Genomic DNA, 23,204 nt, shown 5'->3' on the forward strand with positions numbered 1-23,204 from the left:
ACGTTCGCTTTTTGTTATTATAATGTGTTTTTTAATAAACTAGAAATAATCATTAGAAATAAAAGAAAAATTATACTTCAATATATCAGCTGCGCATAAAGGTCTTTGGTAAATAAAACGAGATTGAATAAAAATAACTGTCAATGACTAACTTTTTTAGTAGTCATATATATATATTTACGCATTATTTATAATTTATTTATGCATTACGTAGTTTCATACTTATGCATTATTATTTTATGTTACTTTCTTCCATCCACGCAGCATCTAATACATTATTCTGTGTAATCTATTTGATTCTGATATTTTACTGCTCATTTATGTAGAATATTCTATAGTCAAATCAATATAACAGAGCGATGTTACTTGACACAATATTAGTATACAATATATTGCATGCACACATGTTGTCCGCGTTTTTTAGGATCATCGTTCAGATTTCAATCTTTCTAAAATCTTTGTAAAACTCTAATATCTCGAGAATTTATGCTATTTGAAATTGCAAGAGGCAGAGTGTGATGTCTTCATAAAATAGCTCTCTATAAATGAACAAAAATCTATATAAAATTAAGCAATTTACTATAATAATTTAAATTGTTATTTTATTTAACTAAATGAATTATGTAATGCTTGAGATTTTTCCAATGATTTAACAAATACTTGCGATTTTGTATTATACATTCTGCTTCGTTTGATCACTCGTGGTCCTTTTGATGAAAATCATACATAATTTATAATAATTTATACATCTTGTAAACATTAATCCCTATTAGCCTATTTTCAGTAAATGTTTACTTTACGTCACATAGCTCGAAAAATTTTTATTTTTACATATGTTGTAGAGGATACATTCCTAAGTAATACACCGTTTGAATTTTGTAGCGCTCTCTCTTCGTCCCTGAGATATGCAATTTTGAAGTTTCATACTTTCATGTCATCTTTTCGTTATATCCTATTTATGTGTTTACATTTTTTGTTTATATTTGCTCAACACGGTTTCATATTATATTTTCCTTGTGTGTTTATATTTTTTTGTTTAAACGTTTGCTCGTTGTAACTTCCTTGTCGCTAAGGTATAGAAATATCACAAATGTATGTGTACACACACACACACGCGCGCGCGCGCGCGGGGGATGCAAGGAGGGGCTTTTGGCCCCCTCTCCCGCAACCACCCCGCCGGTAGTCAAGGTGGACCTCGCTTTACAACTTACAGCATATATCCATTGTGATGAACTCTTCGCAATGCGTCCCCTACCGGCGGGGTGGTTGCGGGAGGGGGGGCCGACGGACCCTCCTTGTACCCCCCGCGCGCGCTCTCTCTCTCTCTCTATTAAGTATAATTAGTTATTAAAATATATTACCCGATTTTATTATATATTAATTACACATCATCCGTCATCACCATCGCCATTACTATGTAATTTAGTATAATTTTTATCGCATTTTTATTACAAATTCACGATTTATCATTGCAAATAAATTATAACACAAAAAATATTCTAATTTATTTCTAAACATTAAATACTATAAATATTAAAATTAAAATAAAACATTGGTTCAAATAATAATAATTAAAAATTAGACAATTGACTATAAGAGTCAGTAAAAGGCGCAGTAATTGGAGCACGAGAAAAAACCTTCCTCTTTCTTTTAATTATTAATATATTTCAATATTAATATATTTCATATTTAATTATTAGTATATTTCAAATTATTCGTCACAATACATGCAATAAACATGAACGTTTTGGTCATCTTTTTAATCTACCTTCAACGTGACATTAATATTACACGTTAGAGAAAATATTAGACAATAACATATAAAATTATATAAATGAGATACAAATAGCATTGTAATATCTGCATGTCGATTGTGAAACAATTTATATAATTTCATATGTTATTGTCTAATATTTTCTAATGAGTAATATAGTGATACGCCGTTAAATTTCTTTTCTAAATACGATCGCGATCAACATCGGAAAATTATTTATTATAACAATATGATTAATTAACTTTTATAAATAACACATAATTAATATCTATATACATATCGCGACGAAAATTCTCGAATCGCATATTTCGTAATTTATTCATTTAATCAATCATAATAAGAATCATATATATATATATATATAGTAACAGAAATCTAAAATAATAAATTATTATTTCGATATGAAATCGATTTTTACGAGCAGAAATTATTTCTTCAATATTTATAGATATTTATAGAGTCGAATGTAATATGTCTGCGACGTTTTATTGTTTTATTTTTCAATTATTGAAATATAATTCGGATTATGAGGACGCGCAGTAAAATAATTGAATCGTGGATCTAAACAATTAACATAATGTAAGACTCCATGATACATCATACAATCTTTTAATAAATAATCATATAATTAAAAAATCTATATAATCTAAAGTACTTCTATATACTTTAATATATTCCATATGTATGTAACCAAAATGTATAAAATCAATTATGAATTTTTTGAAATAGTGAACTGAAGGTGAATGAAAGAAAGAAAAAAAAAAAGTGAAAAGAAGCAGGATACTTTTGTTTATTAGTTTGATTAAAGATTAATAATTATATTTAAATGTTCAATAAAACTAAAACAATGAGGATCTTTTTAATATATATATATATATATATATATATATATATATATATATATATATATAATATCGATCATTAAATTTCGCTTCAATTACTGGAAAATACAAATTAGCGTCTCTATCACGTTGTTTACAATCATGAAAACGGATGTGATATTTTTTAACAATCAAAATTTTATGGAAGGTAAGATTAAAAAATTTCTTTTATCTTCATTGATAAATCTAATATTAAGATTAAATCTAAAAATAACAGAATCCATTTAGAAATATTCTAGAAATATTTTTCCTACATTAAGATTTATTGAATCGTTTGGAAAATAAGATAAACATTAATTTAATTATATCGACTAATTAATATCGACTGGATTCAATAAGGCATCTTCTATGTCCTTTCTTAATGATATAATATTTTTCAGACAAAGTTTGAAACTTGGTCTAGCATCCGCTGTACTCCAGCAACGTAGCATTAACTGGTACAATGTTGGCGGACAGTTAAGAGTCGTCGGCAACTTGCCTCCAGCACGTACATAATTTATCACTTCTTCATTAGTCTTGGCAATATAAGGTTGTTCACCCAACGATGTGTTATAGTCCGAAAGACTATAACTTTATGTTACTTTACTATTAATAAATTTTATACGATTAAACTGCGATAGAATGTTCGCGAACCGCGTAAAACCGCTACCTCAGCGAACCAACGCGCGAGTTCGCCGGAAACGCGAAAATGCCAACGAAGGGATTCGACTTTGAACCTCCTTCGTTTGCACTTGGACTTGACCGCCACGAAAACCTTCCATGACCATATATGGTCATGTCGCTAGGCGATCCCCTCCAAAATACCCCTAAAAAGGAGGTGTTAAAAACCGTCCACCGCGGGTCCGCGACGGACAGTCGTTAATGAAAAATCAATTAATAAAGAGTACGAGACAGGGGCTAACCGCTATTCTGTGCTTCAAACATAATAAGTTTGTTAACACTTAAAATCTAAGAATGAGGCGATTCACGGGAAGACGAAATTAAGGAAAGAAGGCTTGAAAGAAACCGATTAGAATAAAATAAGTAAATATATTTGTAAAAGGCCAGAAATTATAATACTAATAAACTGAGAGTTAAATGGTTCTGAGGCCTTGATTGGTTATCCCGGCAACATCCCACATCCCGTGCCGCACCAGGCACAACAGATGTAATTTCTCAGTTTAAAAAAAATGACCAAATGACCAAACATCGATTTAAGAAGCAAATATTCCGATTGTCAAAGATTCCGGTGATATCCAGCGAACAGGAAGCAAACCTTATCCTTTCTAAAACATGATTTTAATAGAAATTTAATTTTCCGATTCAAGTTGTTCATTTTTAGATTATGTGTAAAGTGAGAAACGTTCATTTATCTCTTGCTTTATATAAATGAAAGCTATTTATATTCAATATTACTTAAAGAAACAATGCACAATGTTATTATGATAAAAAATGAAAAGCATTTAGAAAAGAATTCATAACTTTATAACTTCTTAATAAACAACGACCGACGGCTAAATTATTATTATAATTATACCCTCGAGAAAATTCTATATATACAAATTGTATATTAAAACTATTCTGTAAAATAGAAATAGAACAAAAATTCACTTTTTCAAAACCAGTTTCTCTAAAATTGCTTTGTATATAAAAATATTTATGGCCTCGACATTTTTATATAGGATTTTCGTCTTGAAATGTTCTAAAGAATCCGTCATTAAGAGAAAGTATTGTAGTTTTAAGTTTATGACATTCTATACATATGGTGTTTCTTTCTTCTTTTTACCTCGACGCGAAAACAATGGATGTAACGGAACCCTGCATTCTACAGTAATCTGACGGCACATTGCCCCGAACAGTTTTATTCATTATACGTAATCCATAACGTGCTTTTACATGACACGTTCCGTTACATCCAGGTAAACCTGCACAAAAGGGGACCCTGCTCGTATGCCTTTGATCTTGACATATGTTGTCAAGGTTATCCTCCTAAGTAACATTCCAAAGGTTTTAGCCGTCGGTCGTTGTTTATTAAAGAATACGATTCCACACAAGTTTACAATTTCCCACGCAAAGCGAGGTACACCCCACACCACCCCTGAGTCAATATAAAACGAGATCTATAATTGTACGGTTTCACATAGGTTTGCAACTTTCCTAAAGCGAAGTCCACCCCGTATCATACATCTGTTATCTCCTCCACTCATGATAACCAACGTACGCGTTCTAACATGATTGAGTGAATCTCGTTTTACGAAGAAAATTGCAAACCTACGTGAAACCGTACAATAATAGACCTCATTTCGCACTGACTCAGAGGTGGTATGGGGTGGATCTCGCTTCGCGTGGAAAGTTGCAAACCTATGTGGAACTGTACAATTATAGACTTCGTGTCGCACTGACTCAGGGGTGGTGTAAAATGTATGTTGTATTTATAACACTTATTTTTATTAAAATCTAGATCTATTATTGTATATGGAAAGGCTTTTCTTCTTATTAATATAAAAGTTAAAGCGAAGTAAAAGATACAGATATATTATTGTTAAATTATCGAGTATATATAATATATATATAGTATATACAGTAATAATTTTATGATTAATAATAATTATACGGTAAGAAGTGCCGTATATTACAGTGGCGTGTATGCCACTTTTATCACGAATATTATAAAAATTCGATGGTTAATAATCAGAACAATAAGGAAAAGATTCTAATCAAAACTTTATGTAATATAAATTAGGTTATTATAATTTATAATATATTTGGTGTATAACTAAGTTCCCGCCGCTCATAATTAAATGGCTCCAGCTGCAAATGTAGTGAAGTTAGGCATTTGTCAATAAAATTGAGTGCGAAAAGATTCATTTTTTATGAAAGAGATATTTTTTTAATCGATTTAAAATGAAACGTGATAAGTTGTTTTTTCGACATATACTTCTTCACTGCTTTGATTTAAATAAAACTGCAGCTGAATGATTTCTGATCTCATCGATTGATTTCTGAAACAGTCACGGCTGGCCGCTACCAACAACAATTATACTGATTGAATGATAAATTGATGTGAAAAAGACCAGTAATTGACGTAAAGTGATTCTTTTGCATGACAACGCGCGACCTCATGTTGCAAGAATCGTAAAAGAAACATTATTGGAGCTCTAATGCGAAGTTCTCCCGCACCCGCCTATTCTCCAGACTTGGCCCCATCGAATTATCACCTTTTCCTATCAATGCAACACGTGCTCGCCGATACACACTTCTCCAATTACGAAGAAGTCCAAAAATGCATCGATCAATGGATTGCTTAAAAAAACAAGTCATTCTATCGTCGCGGAACCCAACTTTTGCAAAAAAGATGGGAAAAAGTCATAGAAAACAAAGGATTATATTTTGATTAATATATTAATTCATTTTCAAATTGAAATAAATGCATTTTTTAAGTAAAAAGTATTTGCTGTATTTGTATGTAAGAAATAAAGTTGTTTCTTCTTCTAACTGTATTGAAGAGGAAAATAAGATAAAAATAAAAGAAGATTGAATATATAGATTTCAACGTTCCTATATTCGTAAACTAACATTGAAAACTTTTATCATAGATTTCACTGTGCAAAGCCAAGCTGCTTTATATACTTACTAATAAGTAAGTTTATTTCGACGGTTCCTCTCTCTCTCTCTCTCTCTCTCTTATAGTCCTCGCATATTGCGCGATGATTCATTTATTAGTTTCTTTAATTTCCCTTAAATATTTAATTATATAATAAAATATAAGAATAATAAAATTAAAATGCAAGAAATTTTTTGATAAAATCATAATCTTAATAAGAAAAATATGATCGCAGCACATGTATCAATAAATCAAAAGAAGAAACATTTCCATTAAATAAACATTGGAATAAGACCATAAAACCATAAATCTCAAGAAATGAAAAGAAATTGTTGAAAAGAAGCTTTTTCCTACCTTTTCCTAGCTTTTTCATACCTACTCCTCTGATTTCTTTGACCAATCAGGACCGTGGTGTCATCCCTTCTCTCCCTTATTGGCCAAACGCCGTGAGTCATTTCTAAACAAAATCCACGTTTAGTCCACGTCGAACGAAGTGCATGTTGCAGATGCATTGCGACTGTGCTACAAGCAGGAGTAAAATTTGTGCGCTCATATTCGTGATACATATTAGTTATATATAAGTATATAAACGAAATTAGTGCGAAAGAAGATATAACATCGGTTATTTTTTTGTAAATTCGTTGAATTTTATAATATTTTTCACCATGGCTATGATAATACACTTGCCGGATGAAATAATTGCTTTAATTTTGGAAGACGAAAACATTAGCATGGAGGATATCGTGAATCTTAAATCTACATGCAATCGACTACAGCAGATAACATTTAGTCACAAATTTTGGGAAAAGAAGTTTTATCAGAGGTACGTTTTTATTTATAAATATTTTAATAAACTTTTTATGCTTATCTCATATTTGTTCGATCTTAATCGCTCAACGAAGTTCAACTCTGTAAAACAATAGTAAAAAAATTGAAGTTACTACATTATTGTCTTATTAATTAATTTATTGCGCCTATATTGCATATAGAGCTAATAGATTTTTTTTAATATTTTAAAATTATATCAATTACGTAATGAAATAAAAATCTATTGTATAATGTAAAAGATAAAGCTAAATAAATGTGCTGTCACGATTTTTCATATTTTAATTTTAAAACTTTTAATAATGCGATTACGAATAAATGTTTTTATTTATAATAATATTCATAAGGATATTTCTTTTACATTCATTCGTTTCAAGAATTTTTTTATATTTCAAGATTTATTTATATAATATTCTAATTAACTTTCATAAATAATTATGTATTCTGGAATTCAGAGTATGATCGTATTTTGTTCGTGAAATTTTCTGTTCAAATTTTATGATTCTTTATATAAAGCACATGCAATCAAATTTATCTATTTGAAGATTGTAAAGATTAAATATTATTTTATTTTACATTTTCTATCACTTTTTATTTTTACCTTAATGGCATGTGTAGAATCTAAATATCTCTACAATACAGTTATAACCATATTTACTTTCCACTTGATTTCTCATTCAAACATGATATGAAATAACAAATTTAAATGGCGCGAGATTATCGCAGCAAATGCATCTCGATATCACGTTGTATTTATGTGTGCAGATTACTATTGATTACTATTGTAATAATTACAATTTGATTAAAAAAAAGAGGAACAGGTTACTAAGCACATTTTTTACCTTCGATAGGATTTTCAAAGAACAATTTTTTTATTTTGTATGATCATTAGGAATAACCATCAAATGAAAAAAAGATTCGAACCATAAGACCATAAATTATTGTATATCATTATGATAACTTAGCTATCATCGCGGTATAGGGAGCTTAAATCTGGAGAGCGGAGGCGGAAACAACTAATAATATTTTATATATATAGTCACCTATTTATTATGGTCACCTACATATGTTAAGGATAAGAAAAGAATATTTTTTTTCATTACGAGCTGTATTTATCTTTATCTTGAAGATAATTTCTAGCAAGATAACGTCTAAAGACATCTTAATGACGTCATAGTCGTCATAGATAGATAGATAGATTATGTAATATGTCTTTAGACGTTATCTTGCTGCCTGGGTATCATCATCAAGATAGAGATAAATACAGGTCATAATGAAAAAAAGAATTTTTAATATTCTCAACATATGTAAGTGACCATAATAAATAAGTGACTATATATATATATATATATATATATATATATATATATAATACTATTAGTTGTTTCCAGATTTAATCCTCTATACCACGTCAAAGTTGTAAAAGTTTTACTCTAAATACAATTATAATGTTCACTGCAGAGAGCATAACGAGATTTTAAAAATCGTATAAATGCCACCCATGATTAATCCTGTTGGACAGAGGAAGAAGAATTATCGAATAACATGCAATTATTAGAATTATATTATTAGAAAAGGCTTAGAAGATAACGCAGTGATATTAATATGTCCAAAAAACTTGAAATAAAAATCTGAAAAACAAAATAAAAAATTAATAAAACAAAAAAATTAATAAAACTTTTTCAATGATCATAGCCGGTAGAAGCTTAAGTCTGTAATTAATGTCCTATACATATGTAATCACTATTTATTATATAAAGGTCACCCATATGTCAAGAATAATAAGAAATTAATTTTTTCAATACCAACTGTATTTACCTTTACCTTAAAGATAATGCATATTATAATCTAAAATTATGATGGCAGAGCACAATATATAAGTGATAATATTTCACTTATTAACTTAGTCACTTATTAATCATGAGAAAGAACTTGGGTATATCATCGATATATCTAAGATAATAATAAATTTTGGTTTTATGGATGGAATTTTTTCTCATGGTTATTTATAATGGTTTTTATAGTTTCCTCTAATAGTTTCCTCTAATAGTTATTTTTAACACTCTTTATGATCATACAATAAAAAAAAATGTTTTCTGAAATTCCTGTAGGAATAAAAAAACGCGCTGAATGACCCTTCTCCTTTATGTATATTTTCTTTACATATATTTCTTTACTAAATAGAAAAATATATATTTATAATTTCCTTAATTTAGTCTGAATATGAATATGTATGTGTGTGCGTGTGCGTGTAATTAAAAATATATGTGAAAAAGTATATCGTCTATAATTTATCGCTGATATTTGTTGTTTAACATATTTCTGGAGAACTATTTTTAATTTTAGATTTTCTTTTTCGGAAAGAAGGCATAGCGAAGAGAGATTGACGGAAATTTTTAATCATTCAGAAGAAAGTATAAAATGTATGGAAAAATTGCGGCATTACGTCTCATTAATGTCTCACAGTAACTTATGCGGTACCAAAAAAAAGGAACTAAATAGTCTTTTGCGTTCCATAGCTGAAGATTCTATAATTTACCGTTTTATCTTGGACGATATAAATAGAATTGTTTCAACACAATTACTATTACGGTAAAATTTAATAAACCAAATTGCCATTAACGATATAAATTAAAGTAAATATATATGTATTGTACCATTAAAAAAAATATGTAAATTTTTTTCAGGCACGATTCTAATTTGACAGTTATGTATAATTTTGGCTTAATTTATCATTGGATAAAACAGTATCGACTAATATATAAACAAAACATATTTATGTACATGCCGAAGGAAAAGCTACTTTTAGAAAGACAACTTACTATCATCGTACAATATTTTCTACCATATGTAACTTATTCAGTCATTGATACATGGTTAGAGAATATTGTGCAAAAAGTACTATCTTGCCTAAAAGCTGAATATCCTAAGCATTCTGCATTCTCTCTATCTTCCGAGCAATTTTCTTTTTGGAGAGAGAACAACATCAATGATAACTTCTGGGAACCAACGGAATCGAGACAAATTATGTATATTATTCAAGAAATTATGTTTTCCGAAACAGGTGCTATTCATTTATGTCGTTTATTTGAAACATTGGATGTTAAAACTAAATATATAGATTATGTAAGTTATTTTATATTATACTAAATTATAATAATAATTTGTTATGCATTCCGCAAACATAACTTTATATCTTATAAATGTTCAAGATAATTTTTCTAACAAATAAAATTTAATGATATAGATTCTAAGATATTATCAAGAATTTCTTCTGACTATTGGATACCATAGTATAGCAAGAAGACTTGGTTTACGCTGCTTTCTGCATTGTGGATATGACGAAGGTTTTGTAACGACAATCGTATGGGAATCAAAGTAGTTAGTATACAATTTTAGCTTGAGAGCTTTTCAACCTATCTGAAATAAATATATATGTATATATAATCATTTTTTTATTATTTTTAGTTATACGGAAGGTTGTCAATCGGCAGAATTTTTTTATATGATGGAGAAATCGTTTATGTATCCGGTGAACATTGTCAGTGGGAGTTGTTCCATTATGCATGATCCAATGAATCCAATGGATCCATTACATGATATTTCGGTAAACAATTTTTTATATATAGTTTTCTTACTAATTTTAAGAAATAATTCATGAAGATAACGATCAATTATAACTCTTGTAAATAATACATTAGTCAATAAGTCAGTATTTTATAAGCAATAAGTAAAGTGTTCTTTTCATTTTCTTTTGTATAATTCAAATCTTGTTTATGTGTCTATCGTTTTTCAGCAAATACAAAAGATTATGTTGAAGCTTCCGCATTTCTGTGAACTGATAAATAATCATTGTAATATTCTTCACAATTTGAAGGTCAATAACTTGATGAGTTTCTTATCACGATGTTTAAAAAGTGATATTGAAGATATAGATATCGATTATGAATATCGAAATATTACAAATTCAATAAAGGTAGTGTATATAATATATCAGCATTGTATATAATGTACTATATATATATATATATATACACGTATATGTATATGAGTAGTTCAGATATCAATATATGGTGATAATTATTTATATAATTTACATTACAATAATTACTTTTGAAAACACTTGACAAGAAGTATTATTTAAATTTCATTACTACGATATCTGTTATATACAGGATAGAGTTAATATCGTGAGGAGTAAACCGGAAATAAAGAAGAAAATTAAATATACTATTGGTATGATCGTAACGCACTCACCGAAACCATATTTGCCTTCGACTGAGAAATGTAATCCTTATACTGGTGTGATAATTGGGTGGAATTACAAATGTAAAGCTGCGTTTGTACAAAAAAAATTAAAATCTGTAGTTCCACATCTCAGCGAATGCTGTGAAGCTCGGCACATGTGCTTCTGCAAATGTTATACTTACGAATCAGGCAATTCCAAATTTACCTATCAACCGCACTATATAATTCTTGCGGAAAATAATATAGTATGTTATGCACCACAAGGTATGTATAAGATATTAGTAGCATTCTCTCTTATAAATTATATATATTTTATATGATTTTTCATCTCTTTATACATGCGCATAAATGCATAAAATATATTTTTTTTATTTTAGATACTGTATCAAGTTGTCCACCAAAATGGATAAATAATGTAGAGATAGGACGATACTTTTCTCATTTCGAAGGCACTCATTATGTACCAACTGAAAACTTGTCAAAAAATTATCCAACTGATATTGCTATTATGCGCGAAGTACTTTCTGATCGGTAGTGTGTACATAAAATTTAGAATTTATAATATACGTATTTTAAAATCATACATAAATAATTTTTTAACTTTTTTTCTATGAGGATATTGTGATATTGTACATATTGTAGATATAGGATTAAAAGTGCAATGTTAATATTGTATTATGCATAAAATGAAATATATTAGAATATAGAAGAATATATGTAGAATTCTTTTTTTATATATGTGCAATAAATTTTTGTGAATGCAGCTTAATCTTAACTAGTCAAACTTTTTTATTGATAAACCAACCTACTTCTAATTTAAGCGAAATTTTAATTGCAATTTATTTTATTATCGAGAGTCATGGATTAGATGTAGATTGAACTTATTTTCATCGAGGGTCATGGATTAGATGTAGATTGAACTTTGCTTCGTCTTGCAAAGTATATGCATGACACAGTGGGCTCCGGCCCTTTTACGGATGAGGTACACTTCCGAAAGATATAACCTAATCCAAACATATTCCTGATTTACAACAAAATATGGCTTAAATCAGAAATAGATTAGGGTTAGTTTATATCTTCCGGAAGTGGAGCCCTTCCATAGAGTAGGCGGAATCCACGATGTCCACATATGTACTTTGCAAAACGAAAGAAGTTTTATACAAATACTTATTAAAGGTTTAGGTAAAGTAAAAAATGCAATTTTTATACTTTATATTAAATTATATATATCTTATAGATCGTGTAGGGGATATAATTCTATCATAATGTTAAAGAAATATAAACACATAAATGGGATATAATGAAAGGATGAATAAGTATGAAATTTCAAAATCGTATATCTCATGAACGAAGAGAGATCGCCGCAAAATTCAAACGATGTATTACTTAGAAATGTATTCTCTATAATCATATATATCATATATGTTAAAATAAAAATCACATATATCGTATATGTTAAAATAAAAACTTTTCGTGCTGTGTCTATAATATTAAGTAAACATTTACCATAAAAACTTCAAAACATATGTTTTGAAGTTTTTATTATCAAATTTTCATATTTTGTGTTTTGAATAAAATAAATTATTCTTCTTATTCCCAGTGGTAGAATCAAATGGCGAGACCTATTGAACTCTGTACAAAACTCTGAACTAAGCACAACATGGTATGATATGCGACAAGGACGCAAGAGAGTCAATAGCTAGCTAATGTTTTTCTACAGTCCGAGGGTAAAATTATTTCAAATCGATTCCAACAAGCAGATATGTTTCAAGCAAACAGGTTTACAGCTCACTCATTTCTTAAGAATAAATTATATATTTTTAAGTTATAATAATTGTAATAATTAGAATAAATTATATATTTTTAAATTATATATATTTTGTCGATATTGTAACAGTGGGAGCGAAATAATTAATATTTCATATATATACAGGGTGGGTGATAACTTTTTGCTGTTCCGAAGTGTGAAGGTAGCTCAAATTAAAAAGGAAGGTCCTCTACTGTTTTGCGATATTCGTAATAATTAACGAAAAATTAATCAAAGAAGATCGACCAATCTGCATGAGTAGAAGCGCGCGGCGACGAGAGTCTATATTTCTTAAAAATAGAACTTTTATAGAATTGTCGAGAACCGCCGTTAAAACTACGAAACATCACGACACATTTTCACTAAGTGTCGTGCTGCGCGAGAATTTAAAAAAATTTTTTAAAATTATTGATTTTTGAAATATCAATCTGAAATTGCATATCTAGGCCGAATTTGAACAGAACTATCGGAAACTCTTGTTAAAAATAATAATATTCAACGCGTTTTGGTACTTTAGAGGGAAGGATGTTGATTTGCGAAATTGGCACATTTTTTCTATTTCGATTTTTTTAATGTAAGAAATGTGAAACTTTTTTTAATTTTTATGAGGAAAGTAGGATTATGAAAAGTGCTATCAGAATTCTTAATATTTTTTAAAATTCGCAGATTGTCCTGCCAGCTTTACAGACACAAATTGTATGGACTTACTCTCTCTCTCTCTCTCTCTCTCTCTCAAAATAAGTTCGCGAGCACATTCATGATCGGATATCAAAATATTATCCGCAAATGAGGACACTAAAACAATAAACATATGAGAATGAACTCATAGATTCATGACATTCAAAAAAATTTATTCCTTAATTGGATATTAAACAAAAATTTCCAATTTTAAGCAAAGTCTTTAAAAAATATATTGTTTTATAAGTTGTTGATATATAATATCATACTCATATGATAAATATATAATATATATAATATTGTCTCACATGATAACTCCTTCTTAGCCATATTTTGATATGGACTCACGACAATATATGCTTCTTCTTTTCCGAATTTTTTCTCTCAGGCACACTTGTGGAATTTTGTAAGGAGATATATTTGATTTTTTGATAATAAAAACTTTCTCGAAGAGAGTCAAGGCGTATGTCGAGAAAGATTTGTTCTACGTTTTTTTATTTTTTAGAAATTTTCTCTGATTTTTAGAAAGTCAAAGTAATCAAGGTAATCACTTTTTGTTGACGCATGATGTATGATGTTTAAGATAAAAAAAATTCAAACAATATATTTTATGGGCAAAAATCAATAAAGTTGAATGGACATTTTAACTTATCGTTCGCATTGTTTTTCTTTTTACTAAAAACGTACAAAAGGAATAAAAAGAATTCTAAACATTGTCAACCATAGTGAAAAGCATAATGACCAATACGCACAAAAGAAATGAAAAGAATTGTTAATAGTCCAATAAAAATGATGCCAGAAGAATAATTCTAACAGCATGCAACCGTAGGGAAAAGGATGATTCATACTACAGTTGTATGTTGCTATCTATCCGCGTGGTATGATCACACACACACACACAGACACACACACACACATTGGTCTACATCTAAAATTTGAAATATTCACAAATGTATGCGTTATGTATAATGCTTGCTTATTCACATGCATATATATAATTAATTCTTCTGATGGTTTTTGTTAAAATTTGAACAAGGAAACGCTTCAACTAATTATCATTTCAATATGACGATCTACTAAATTATTCTATTGATATTTCTTTCCTCACTGCGTAATAGAAATGTAAAGAATGTTGACGCAAACAAAATCATAGCATTTTTTTCATCTAACTAAAAGCACTGCTAATGTGTTACATCTGCATATTCAATATTTAATAAACAATTAATCACATAAAAATGAACTAATTTTCCTAATATTACATGCTAATAGACAATAATTTTATAGAATATTTTCATTTCAATCATTTTTACTTTCTACTGTGATAGATTAGATTTTTTATTGTAATAAAATTAAAAGAAAGAAATTTTTGACATTACAAGAATTATAGAGGCATTATATAAAAATCTCATTGAGTCGAGCAGGCTAACAGTAACGTAATCTAATGTACACATTATTGAGGACTCAGATCGATAACAACGAGTCGATTAAAAAGAGGCAAGACACGGCGAGGGAACAATATAATTTATCTCACTCTTGCAAGTTCAATGTTGATTACTCATTCGGCTGCACACACGTATCGAACGTGTGCGATGATTATGATTATTGTCCTCTCACGATACACTTTCTAAATTGCGGCGATCTGCTGCTGATTCGCGGCCTCCTCGATTCGAAATATATTTAATGTAAGATGCATATAATCGCACTAAATAATGCATTAAATAAGTGGCGCGACATCTGAAATGTAAATTTAAATCCTGATAAAATAAATCTCTATTTTTCTATATTTAGATCTAAATAAAAAATAAGAAATTCCCTGCTCGAATCTTGGAAAAATTAATTGGAAAAATATATTTTTTCGACTCTCAATGGCTCTCTTTAACAATCGCTGGAGATTATTTTTTATTAAGGAACAATCGACTAGAATTTGGTCAATCAACATTTAACCCCGACAGAAAATATGCTGCAAATAAACCCATACTTAATCAATTCTAGTGAAACATAAATTCGTAAAAATTTGGTGTAATCAGTCTCCTATAGCGATTGTTTATAACAAAATCACTGCTTAATTGCTCGTTATCAATAAAAATACTTCGGGAATGATACTTAATTTAATGAGATAAGATTTAATTTGTTGTTATACAAAAAAGAACTTCGTTTATATTATAACTAGGAGCTAAATCAAGATACAATGACAATGTATTATAGTTTATTATTCAACTGATTATGTTGATTATTACCTATTAATATATTTTTACCTACATGTCTTTCGCCATATGCAATACTCACAAGGGAAACATCAGGCAGTGGAATCATCGATTTCGATCAACTTGAAATATATTATATCTATTCTCCCTATAAATTCGTCGTAAAGTAATACGATCCTCTCAAGTCATGAGGAAAACGTGTTTAAAAATTACGTACTCGTTATGTACCGAACAGAAAAGACAGATTTTCAGGTAGTAAAAGATTTGAACCAGCGACATGCAGCGTACTGCAGTGAGTTATACGCCTCATGCAGTACACTTCGCCGCTACCTGAAAATCTCTTTAACACGCTCCTTAAACATGTTCCCCTTGTTGGTCGATTTTAACACACTCACAGCATAATCTAACGATAGGTCAGGTCAGGTATAATATCCATATCAGGCAAGTACAACAAATATGTTTAAAATCAACACAAAAAGATTAAATTATCTTTGTGAAACAATAACTAAGAAACATACAAACAAACTATATCGGCGCGCGCGCGTGTGTGTGTGTGTGTGAGACCGTATTAAATCTAAATTATTAAAAATTAAAAGTTTTCGTTCAAATAAAATATCTCATGTGTATTTATAAACAATTAATTTTCCGATTTTAATTTTACCTAAACTTCTTGAAAGAGAGAAATATATATATATATACACACATATATATATTTTTTAAAATTCTAAATATATGTTAAATAATTTAAATTTATATATAAATTTTGTGTAATTTACATAATTTAAAAAATAATAAGTATATATTAATACAATATTTGCTAAATAATAATGTTACATATTGTGTCATAAAATGACACAATTCCATACTCTTATTGTGTATATACTTAATTTTAAGCATAATGAAAATTTCATTCAATAAAATCCGTAAAGATTCTCAAGTTCGCCGAATATATGAAAGTAGTTTACATCATTATAGATTTTCAGTGCTGGCAATGAATCTCTCTCTCTCTCTTCTCTTCCCAAGAATTTTTAAGGAAAAAAAAGAAAAAAGATGAAGTAAGAAAAAATGAAGAAAAATTTTAGGATGCAGCTGTTTGAAAGTAAAAGTAAAAAGATTATCGAACAGATTATCGATATAACATATCAAAGTGAAGCTTTTACTAGCTTATTACTAGCTACAAAAAAACTCTTTTCATGCCATTTTTCAAACATTTTGTTAACCACATTTTCCTCTATGTCTTTTCTAGATTATAAAAAATAACACGTGTTTAACATAGAAAAAAAAGAAAGAAAAGAATATGATAAAAGTTACATCATATTGTCACGGTCAGCGCGTTGATTTTTGACCTAGGATCTAATTCTTAAAATCAAGCTATAATTATCGTATGCGGAAAGTATCACACAGTCCAATAGAAAGAAAGTTATAAGAGAATTTTAATACACTTCACCCATTCGGAAGCACCATTTTTGCTGTCACATGTGTTACGTCCAGACCCTGAATTGGATGGGCCGTATGGAAGAACGTAATTTACTTACCCCGTGACACACTTTATTCGGGCGTGTGTATGGATCGGGTCGAGCGAATGTGAAGGGCCAGACACAGGTTAGCGACCGAATGTCTCTTTAACGCTGCGTTTTTAAGCCTATTCGCTGGGTGGTCCCTTTTCTGTAAAGGAACATAATCCTTGTTACGCGGAATGAAACCTAGTGCGATCTCAGGATTTAGGAAAAAGAACGAGTTAAATAATTAAATTATACATTAAATTAAAAATACAATATATTATAAAAAAAGATAAAGAAAGAATGAAAAAATATATATAATAGCGTTTATAATTATGTGTGAGTGTGTGGGTGTCTGTGCGTATATATTATGTATTTCCGCGGGTGGTTCGGAGGTCATAAGTCAGAATATACAGAAAAGAATTTACGTTAAGAATTAGGTTCTGATTGGTTATTACAATATATATGATTAATATAATATAAGAAATAAGACAAAAATAAAAAATGAATGTATAATAAAAGTATGAATAACGCTTACTCTCATTACAGGAAGTAGAATTCGTCGCTTGCGCATATGTGTTATAATTATAATTAAAATTTTCTAAATTCGCTGAAACACAGGTCTAAATTAAAATACAATGATTAAGATAAGAGATTCGTCAAGTCTAAGTTCGAAAATTATTCATCTATTCCAACAGTTTCTCTAAAAAATAATGATAATATAAAGGAAAATAACATAAAGAGAAAAAAATAACAATAATAATAATAATAATAATAATATAAAGAAGATGAAATTAAAGGAAAATGAAAGGGAGAAAAGGAAAAGAAAAAAAAAGAATAGAAATGGAGAGTTAAATATATATAAGGAAAGGACGAAACGAGATATAAAGATGGAAAACTATACAAATTCTTGTTGAATAAATCAGAAAGAGTAACTAAAGGGAAATAAGAATTAAGGAGTAATCGCGAACCACCTTTCGGAGATTCAAGGCGAACAAGGAATTATTCGCGAACCGCCTTGCGGAGATTCGAGGCGAATTAGGAATCGTTCGCGAACCGCCTTTCGGAGATTCAAGGCGAATTAGGAAGAATAAGGAATGAGACTGGAGGAAGAATGAGACAAAGATTGATTGACTGATAGTAATTAGTAAAAATTTAATGGTTATTAAACCGTTTAGAATTATTTGTCAGAGATAGATGTTAAATGGTGAGATAGTAAGATATGGGAAAGGGAGAAAATAAAAATCACTCAATTTTACTCACTACTCGTTGGCATCACAAAAATGAGTGCGTTGATAAAATTGTAATGGCTGAGGTCGGAGCTTCGCAATTATAGCATGAAGAGCTGGCTAATGAAGATATCCACCAGAAGATTTTCGATAAATATCCACTTATACACGATGCACAATTAAATCTTAACATAACTATTTTCACTGAGATAAAACAGAGTAATAACTCAATTGCATAACGCAAGAAAGTATCCCCGAGGCTATATAATTTGAATCAAATTAATATTGAATTCTCAAGAATGATAATATGACTGAATTTTGACTGTGACTGATAGAATGAATGAATGCTGAATATTTTGCGTAAGGAACTGTGAACTGTACTGTCAACTGCACTGTTTGTCGCGCCTTGCGCTTGCATTTTTTAAAGTTATTGCTCCTTCTCCTTATTGGATGGTGGAAAACTTCTCGAACAAATGAAATAATTTCAATTACTTCCTTCTTAAAGACAAGGAGACTGATTTTTGGGAGGAGAGGCGTTTCTTAAGATTTTAATTGGTTAAGCCCTTTGGCTTAAGACTTAGCTCCATTCAGTAGAAAGTGGGAGTAAGTTGATTAACTTATCGTTAAGGACACTTGAGCTATATAAGATTAGAACTAAGAGATTATTTTATGTAAATTAAGAAAAGTTTTTCAAAAGTTTTATTCTCTGTAATTTATATAGCTTTGTACATTATTTTAATTACTTTGTACATTATTTTAATTACCTTAAGACACTGATTGCATCAAGGAGTTACTTAAATTTTCTGATGTAAGATTTTTTCGTAATACACAGTAATGGTGTAATAAACGCGTCGCAATGTGGCGAATTTTGTATTCCATGTGAAAAGAAATTTTTCTCTTTTTTTTTATCACGGCTTACTTTAATATAAATATTCATATTCGAATATTATGCGTTGCACCGGGTCGCAGATGCACTGTTAGGAAATGAAAATTATTAAAAAAGTCTGCAGCAGGATATTTAATACCTTTGTACCTGTATTTTTCGTATTCTTGCAACTTTTGTGAAAATTTTGTTATTTTTGCAAATCAAAATGGCCGATTTCTTGCGAAATTTTAAAACGAAACATATATGTACAGGGATTTAATTAAATTATGGGAAGTTTGAGATATTATTTAATACTATTTAACCACGAATATAACGTCCGCGGTTTTAACGCTCGTTGAGTTAGTAAGGAGTGACAAATAATTACAACTCGTCTATTACGCTTTCATTTTTTTCAGACAAACCGCATTAAGCTATATGCTTACTGTACTTTAATTAAATCCGCTCTACAACAACGTTCTCGTTACTTCTCGAAAAAGAGGAACAATAGCGAGGTCGTTGCAGATATTGTGGCGCCAGTTGTTGGCAAAAGTTCATCGTCGCAATGGACTAAAGAACTTACTTTGCAGTATTCGATTGAACATTTTATTAGATTCCAGTTTGACGTGAACACCATTATTACTTTGTTGATATTGGATATTAAACTTGTCACAAAATTAATAAATCCGTATAAATAAATGTAATACTGTATAACGAAAGTAATTTATTGCAAAGTTCATAAAATTTTTATGGGTTTATAGTTGACTGATTTTATTCATTAATAATAAAAAAAATTAATTTTTAAAAATTATTTTGTATACTTAAAAAGTGCAAATTTACTTAAATAATAAATTAAAATTAGAATTCTTCATGTCATGCGTGTTTAACGATGATATGTAATATAAACTCTTTTATCATTTTCTACAATATTGCGTTATGATGCCAAACATCCCAAAAAAATGTCCATTTTCGTGATGGGCTTCCGAATGTGTTATATAAAGAACGATCTCATCACGGAAATCTGCGAATTAATGCCGAAAGTCATGTGGCGATTAATCACAAAATTATATTGATTTAATTAAGACATTAAATTTCGCAAACTCAATTAGCATATTTCGGTGGCGCACGAGTCTTTAGCAAACCGTCAAGCGGTGGTAGAGAGATTGTGCGGATGGAAAAAGATATGTAAAGGATGAGTAATATATTTTAGGAATATCAATTATGTCGAAAAGAGCAGATGACTGTCATTTTTCAATATTTGCAATGGGACCGATAGCTATCTATAGCTGTCATACTGCATATACGAGATTTCCGATGGACGCATCGAGCAGGAAACGCATTTGCATTTGTGGTTTTCGCATGAGCAATGCGAAATTTCCATGTTATGTCCTCAGGATTTCCGATTCTCGTTTATTACACGGAAAATTTTAATTTTAACATCAATTATTTGTAGATATAACTATAAATTTTAGGAATTTTTAGAAATTTTAAGGAAAAGTTGTTACCTGTATCTGACATGTTTTAGACTTATAAACTAAATGATCGCATCTATAATGGGCGATTTATCTTCAATATCTGACGCAACAAATATATATGTGAGAAGCATATTAGAGAACGCATAAATTATGTAATATGAATGAAATTTCTCATATATTATATTGAGAATCTGCAATCTCTAAATTGAACAAATTATTGTCGATCGCGATGTATAATGTGCTATATCTTTCCTCGTTAAAGTCTTAAATGAAAATTTTTTGTAGATAAATATTGCGTCTAAACACAACTACCTTAAATTACTGTAGAGATGAAGTAAAAATTATTAATAAAATCGAGATAATAGAAGTTAACATTTTTATTAAAGATTCGCTCAAGACCAAAACAAGATTTGAATTTTCGAAAATTTATAATACTGATACACATAATATTTTACGATTTATCTTGTCTTGAATCTTGTGCATTCTTAATGCGTGTACACGTATTCGTATATTTCTGTTTGATAAATATCTTCCTACGTAAAACGCATACAACAAAGTCGCTTCACTCTTTCGGTACGAACATTTATGTAATAAGTGTTTCCGAAAGATTCCCTTCCTCGCGGCTTTTACTCTTCACGACAAAATGCTCCGCGCGAATATATCTTTGTATGTGCCCCGAGTCAAATATAAATTACAGTTTCTTTGATGACAAATTTACATCTCACCGCGGAAACGTTTATTTCCTGCATGTTGTTAAATAAAATGATAAAATGATTGAAAAATTCATGCACGTGCGCGGGCATATTCGAAATAAATCGCAAGAACGTCACAAACCGACGAAACGCGTGAGAATTTGGCCTCCAAAACACGCGCTACAGTTACATGCATCTCCTTCATATTTTCCGCAAATATTGCTAAGCAATATATTGCGCCTGTGGCGTCAATTTCTTCCTCGTTCGCCATGCCGCGGGATCGCTAATACGGGGTGTTCAGGTTTACAACTCTCATCGTCCCGGTACGTTGTATTCGCGCATCACATCCTGGAACATTAACACTCAGGATCTTACATTGCGCAAATCGCTTATTGCCTTATGGCTGGAAATATTGTTCTAAAGCTGTCACGCGTAACTTATTTTCTAAACGTGCTGGTAGAGTTTATAGAAAAAAGAAGGGATAAGCCGAGGGTCAGATAATAATGGACGGGATAAAGAAATAAAACATACATAGTCAACGTAAATTTTTCACAAACTTTCCATATACGGTACTTGTTTAAGTAAGAGTTATGATTAATACGAATTGATTCTATGATTCAATTTTGTTGTATCGCTGACATCATTCAATTGCCTTGTAAAAAAATTTTAATAATAATTAATAATTTAATAATTTAAGTGCCTAAAATTCCTTTAAGAGTCGATTAAATATATTTCAACAATTTGAGTATGGAATAGATAAAATATGTTATTTTAAATGTAATCAAATTGTGCAAATATAATACATATATATCGCAATGTAATTATAGTGTTCTTGTTTAAATTATGTGTCAATTGAATTTAATTTGATTGTGTGATATATTAAAAATTTCAATTAAAGCCAACATACGTCACATACACGGAGGAAATTTTATATCAAAGATTACTATAATGTGGTAGTAGCTGCGGACCATCGAGAATTTATAAGCTTAAATGCTATAGTCATTATTTTAAAAACAAGAAAGCAACGTAATTTTAACACTTTCTCATAGTAGAAATTATTATGTTTTAAAGCAAAACTTGCTGGATAAAAGTTAGTATTAAAAAGAAAAATAAAAAATATATACAGTCAATTTTTACTGTATACTATAGTAAAAATTAACTCTTCCCACCTTAGAATATGGCTTGAGTGTCGGTTTAACAAAAATTACTTTACTTATGTGATAAAAAAACAATGTTGCCATAGTAAAAGTTACGTCAAAATCATGTACTAGTTGTTAAGAAATCGGAGAGAAGAGGAAAGCGATAGGTGTCGCCTGCAAGAATAAGTCGAAACACGCAGAAGCTTGTTTTATCATACAGTGTACACTTCTGGCTGCAGCTACCGCGTGTCGCATTCAATCGTTAACTCGATAACGTATGCGTTTTGTTGAGCTTTGTTTAACGCTTA

At 29.6% G+C, this 23,204-nt stretch overlaps 1 protein-coding gene across 2 annotated transcripts; it reads left to right on the top strand.

Annotated features, from left to right (window-relative positions):
* The first annotated feature begins 6,784 nt into the window (after positions 1-6,784).
* LOC145966404 (uncharacterized) lies at positions 6,785-12,080 on the top strand. Of its 2 annotated transcripts, XM_083090457.1 has the most exons (9): positions 6,785-7,061; positions 9,410-9,655; positions 9,751-10,189; positions 10,311-10,444; positions 10,532-10,670; positions 10,860-11,039; positions 11,239-11,350; positions 11,432-11,575; positions 11,689-12,080. In XM_083090457.1, the coding sequence occupies exons 1-9, from the start codon at positions 6,904-6,906 to the stop codon at positions 11,844-11,846; spliced, it is 1,710 nt and encodes a 569-aa protein (XP_082946583.1). In that variant the 5' UTR covers positions 6,785-6,903; the 3' UTR covers positions 11,847-12,080. The 2 variants fall into 2 exon arrangements, with proteins under 2 accessions (XP_082946583.1, XP_082946582.1); XM_083090456.1 differs by having other exon boundaries at positions 11,239-11,575.
* The last annotated feature ends 11,124 nt before the right edge of the window (positions 12,081-23,204 follow it).

This window comes from Camponotus vicinus, unplaced genomic scaffold (assembly GCF_025532165.1).
Source record: "Camponotus vicinus isolate PSW18456_S1 unplaced genomic scaffold, iyCamVici1.0 SCAF_2, whole genome shotgun sequence".
Taxonomy (NCBI): domain Eukaryota; kingdom Metazoa; phylum Arthropoda; class Insecta; order Hymenoptera; family Formicidae; genus Camponotus; species Camponotus vicinus.

Coding starts and splice junctions, on each gene's coding strand:
- LOC145966404 (XM_083090456.1), top strand. CDS start 6,904: ATGGCTATGATAATACACTTGCCGGATGAAATAATTGCTTTAATTTTG. Junction 9,656..9,750: donor TCAACACAATTACTATTACG/GTAAAATTTAAT, acceptor AATTTTTTTCAG/GCACGATTCTAATTTGACAG. Junction 10,190..10,310: donor AAACTAAATATATAGATTAT/GTAAGTTATTTT, acceptor TTAATGATATAG/ATTCTAAGATATTATCAAGA.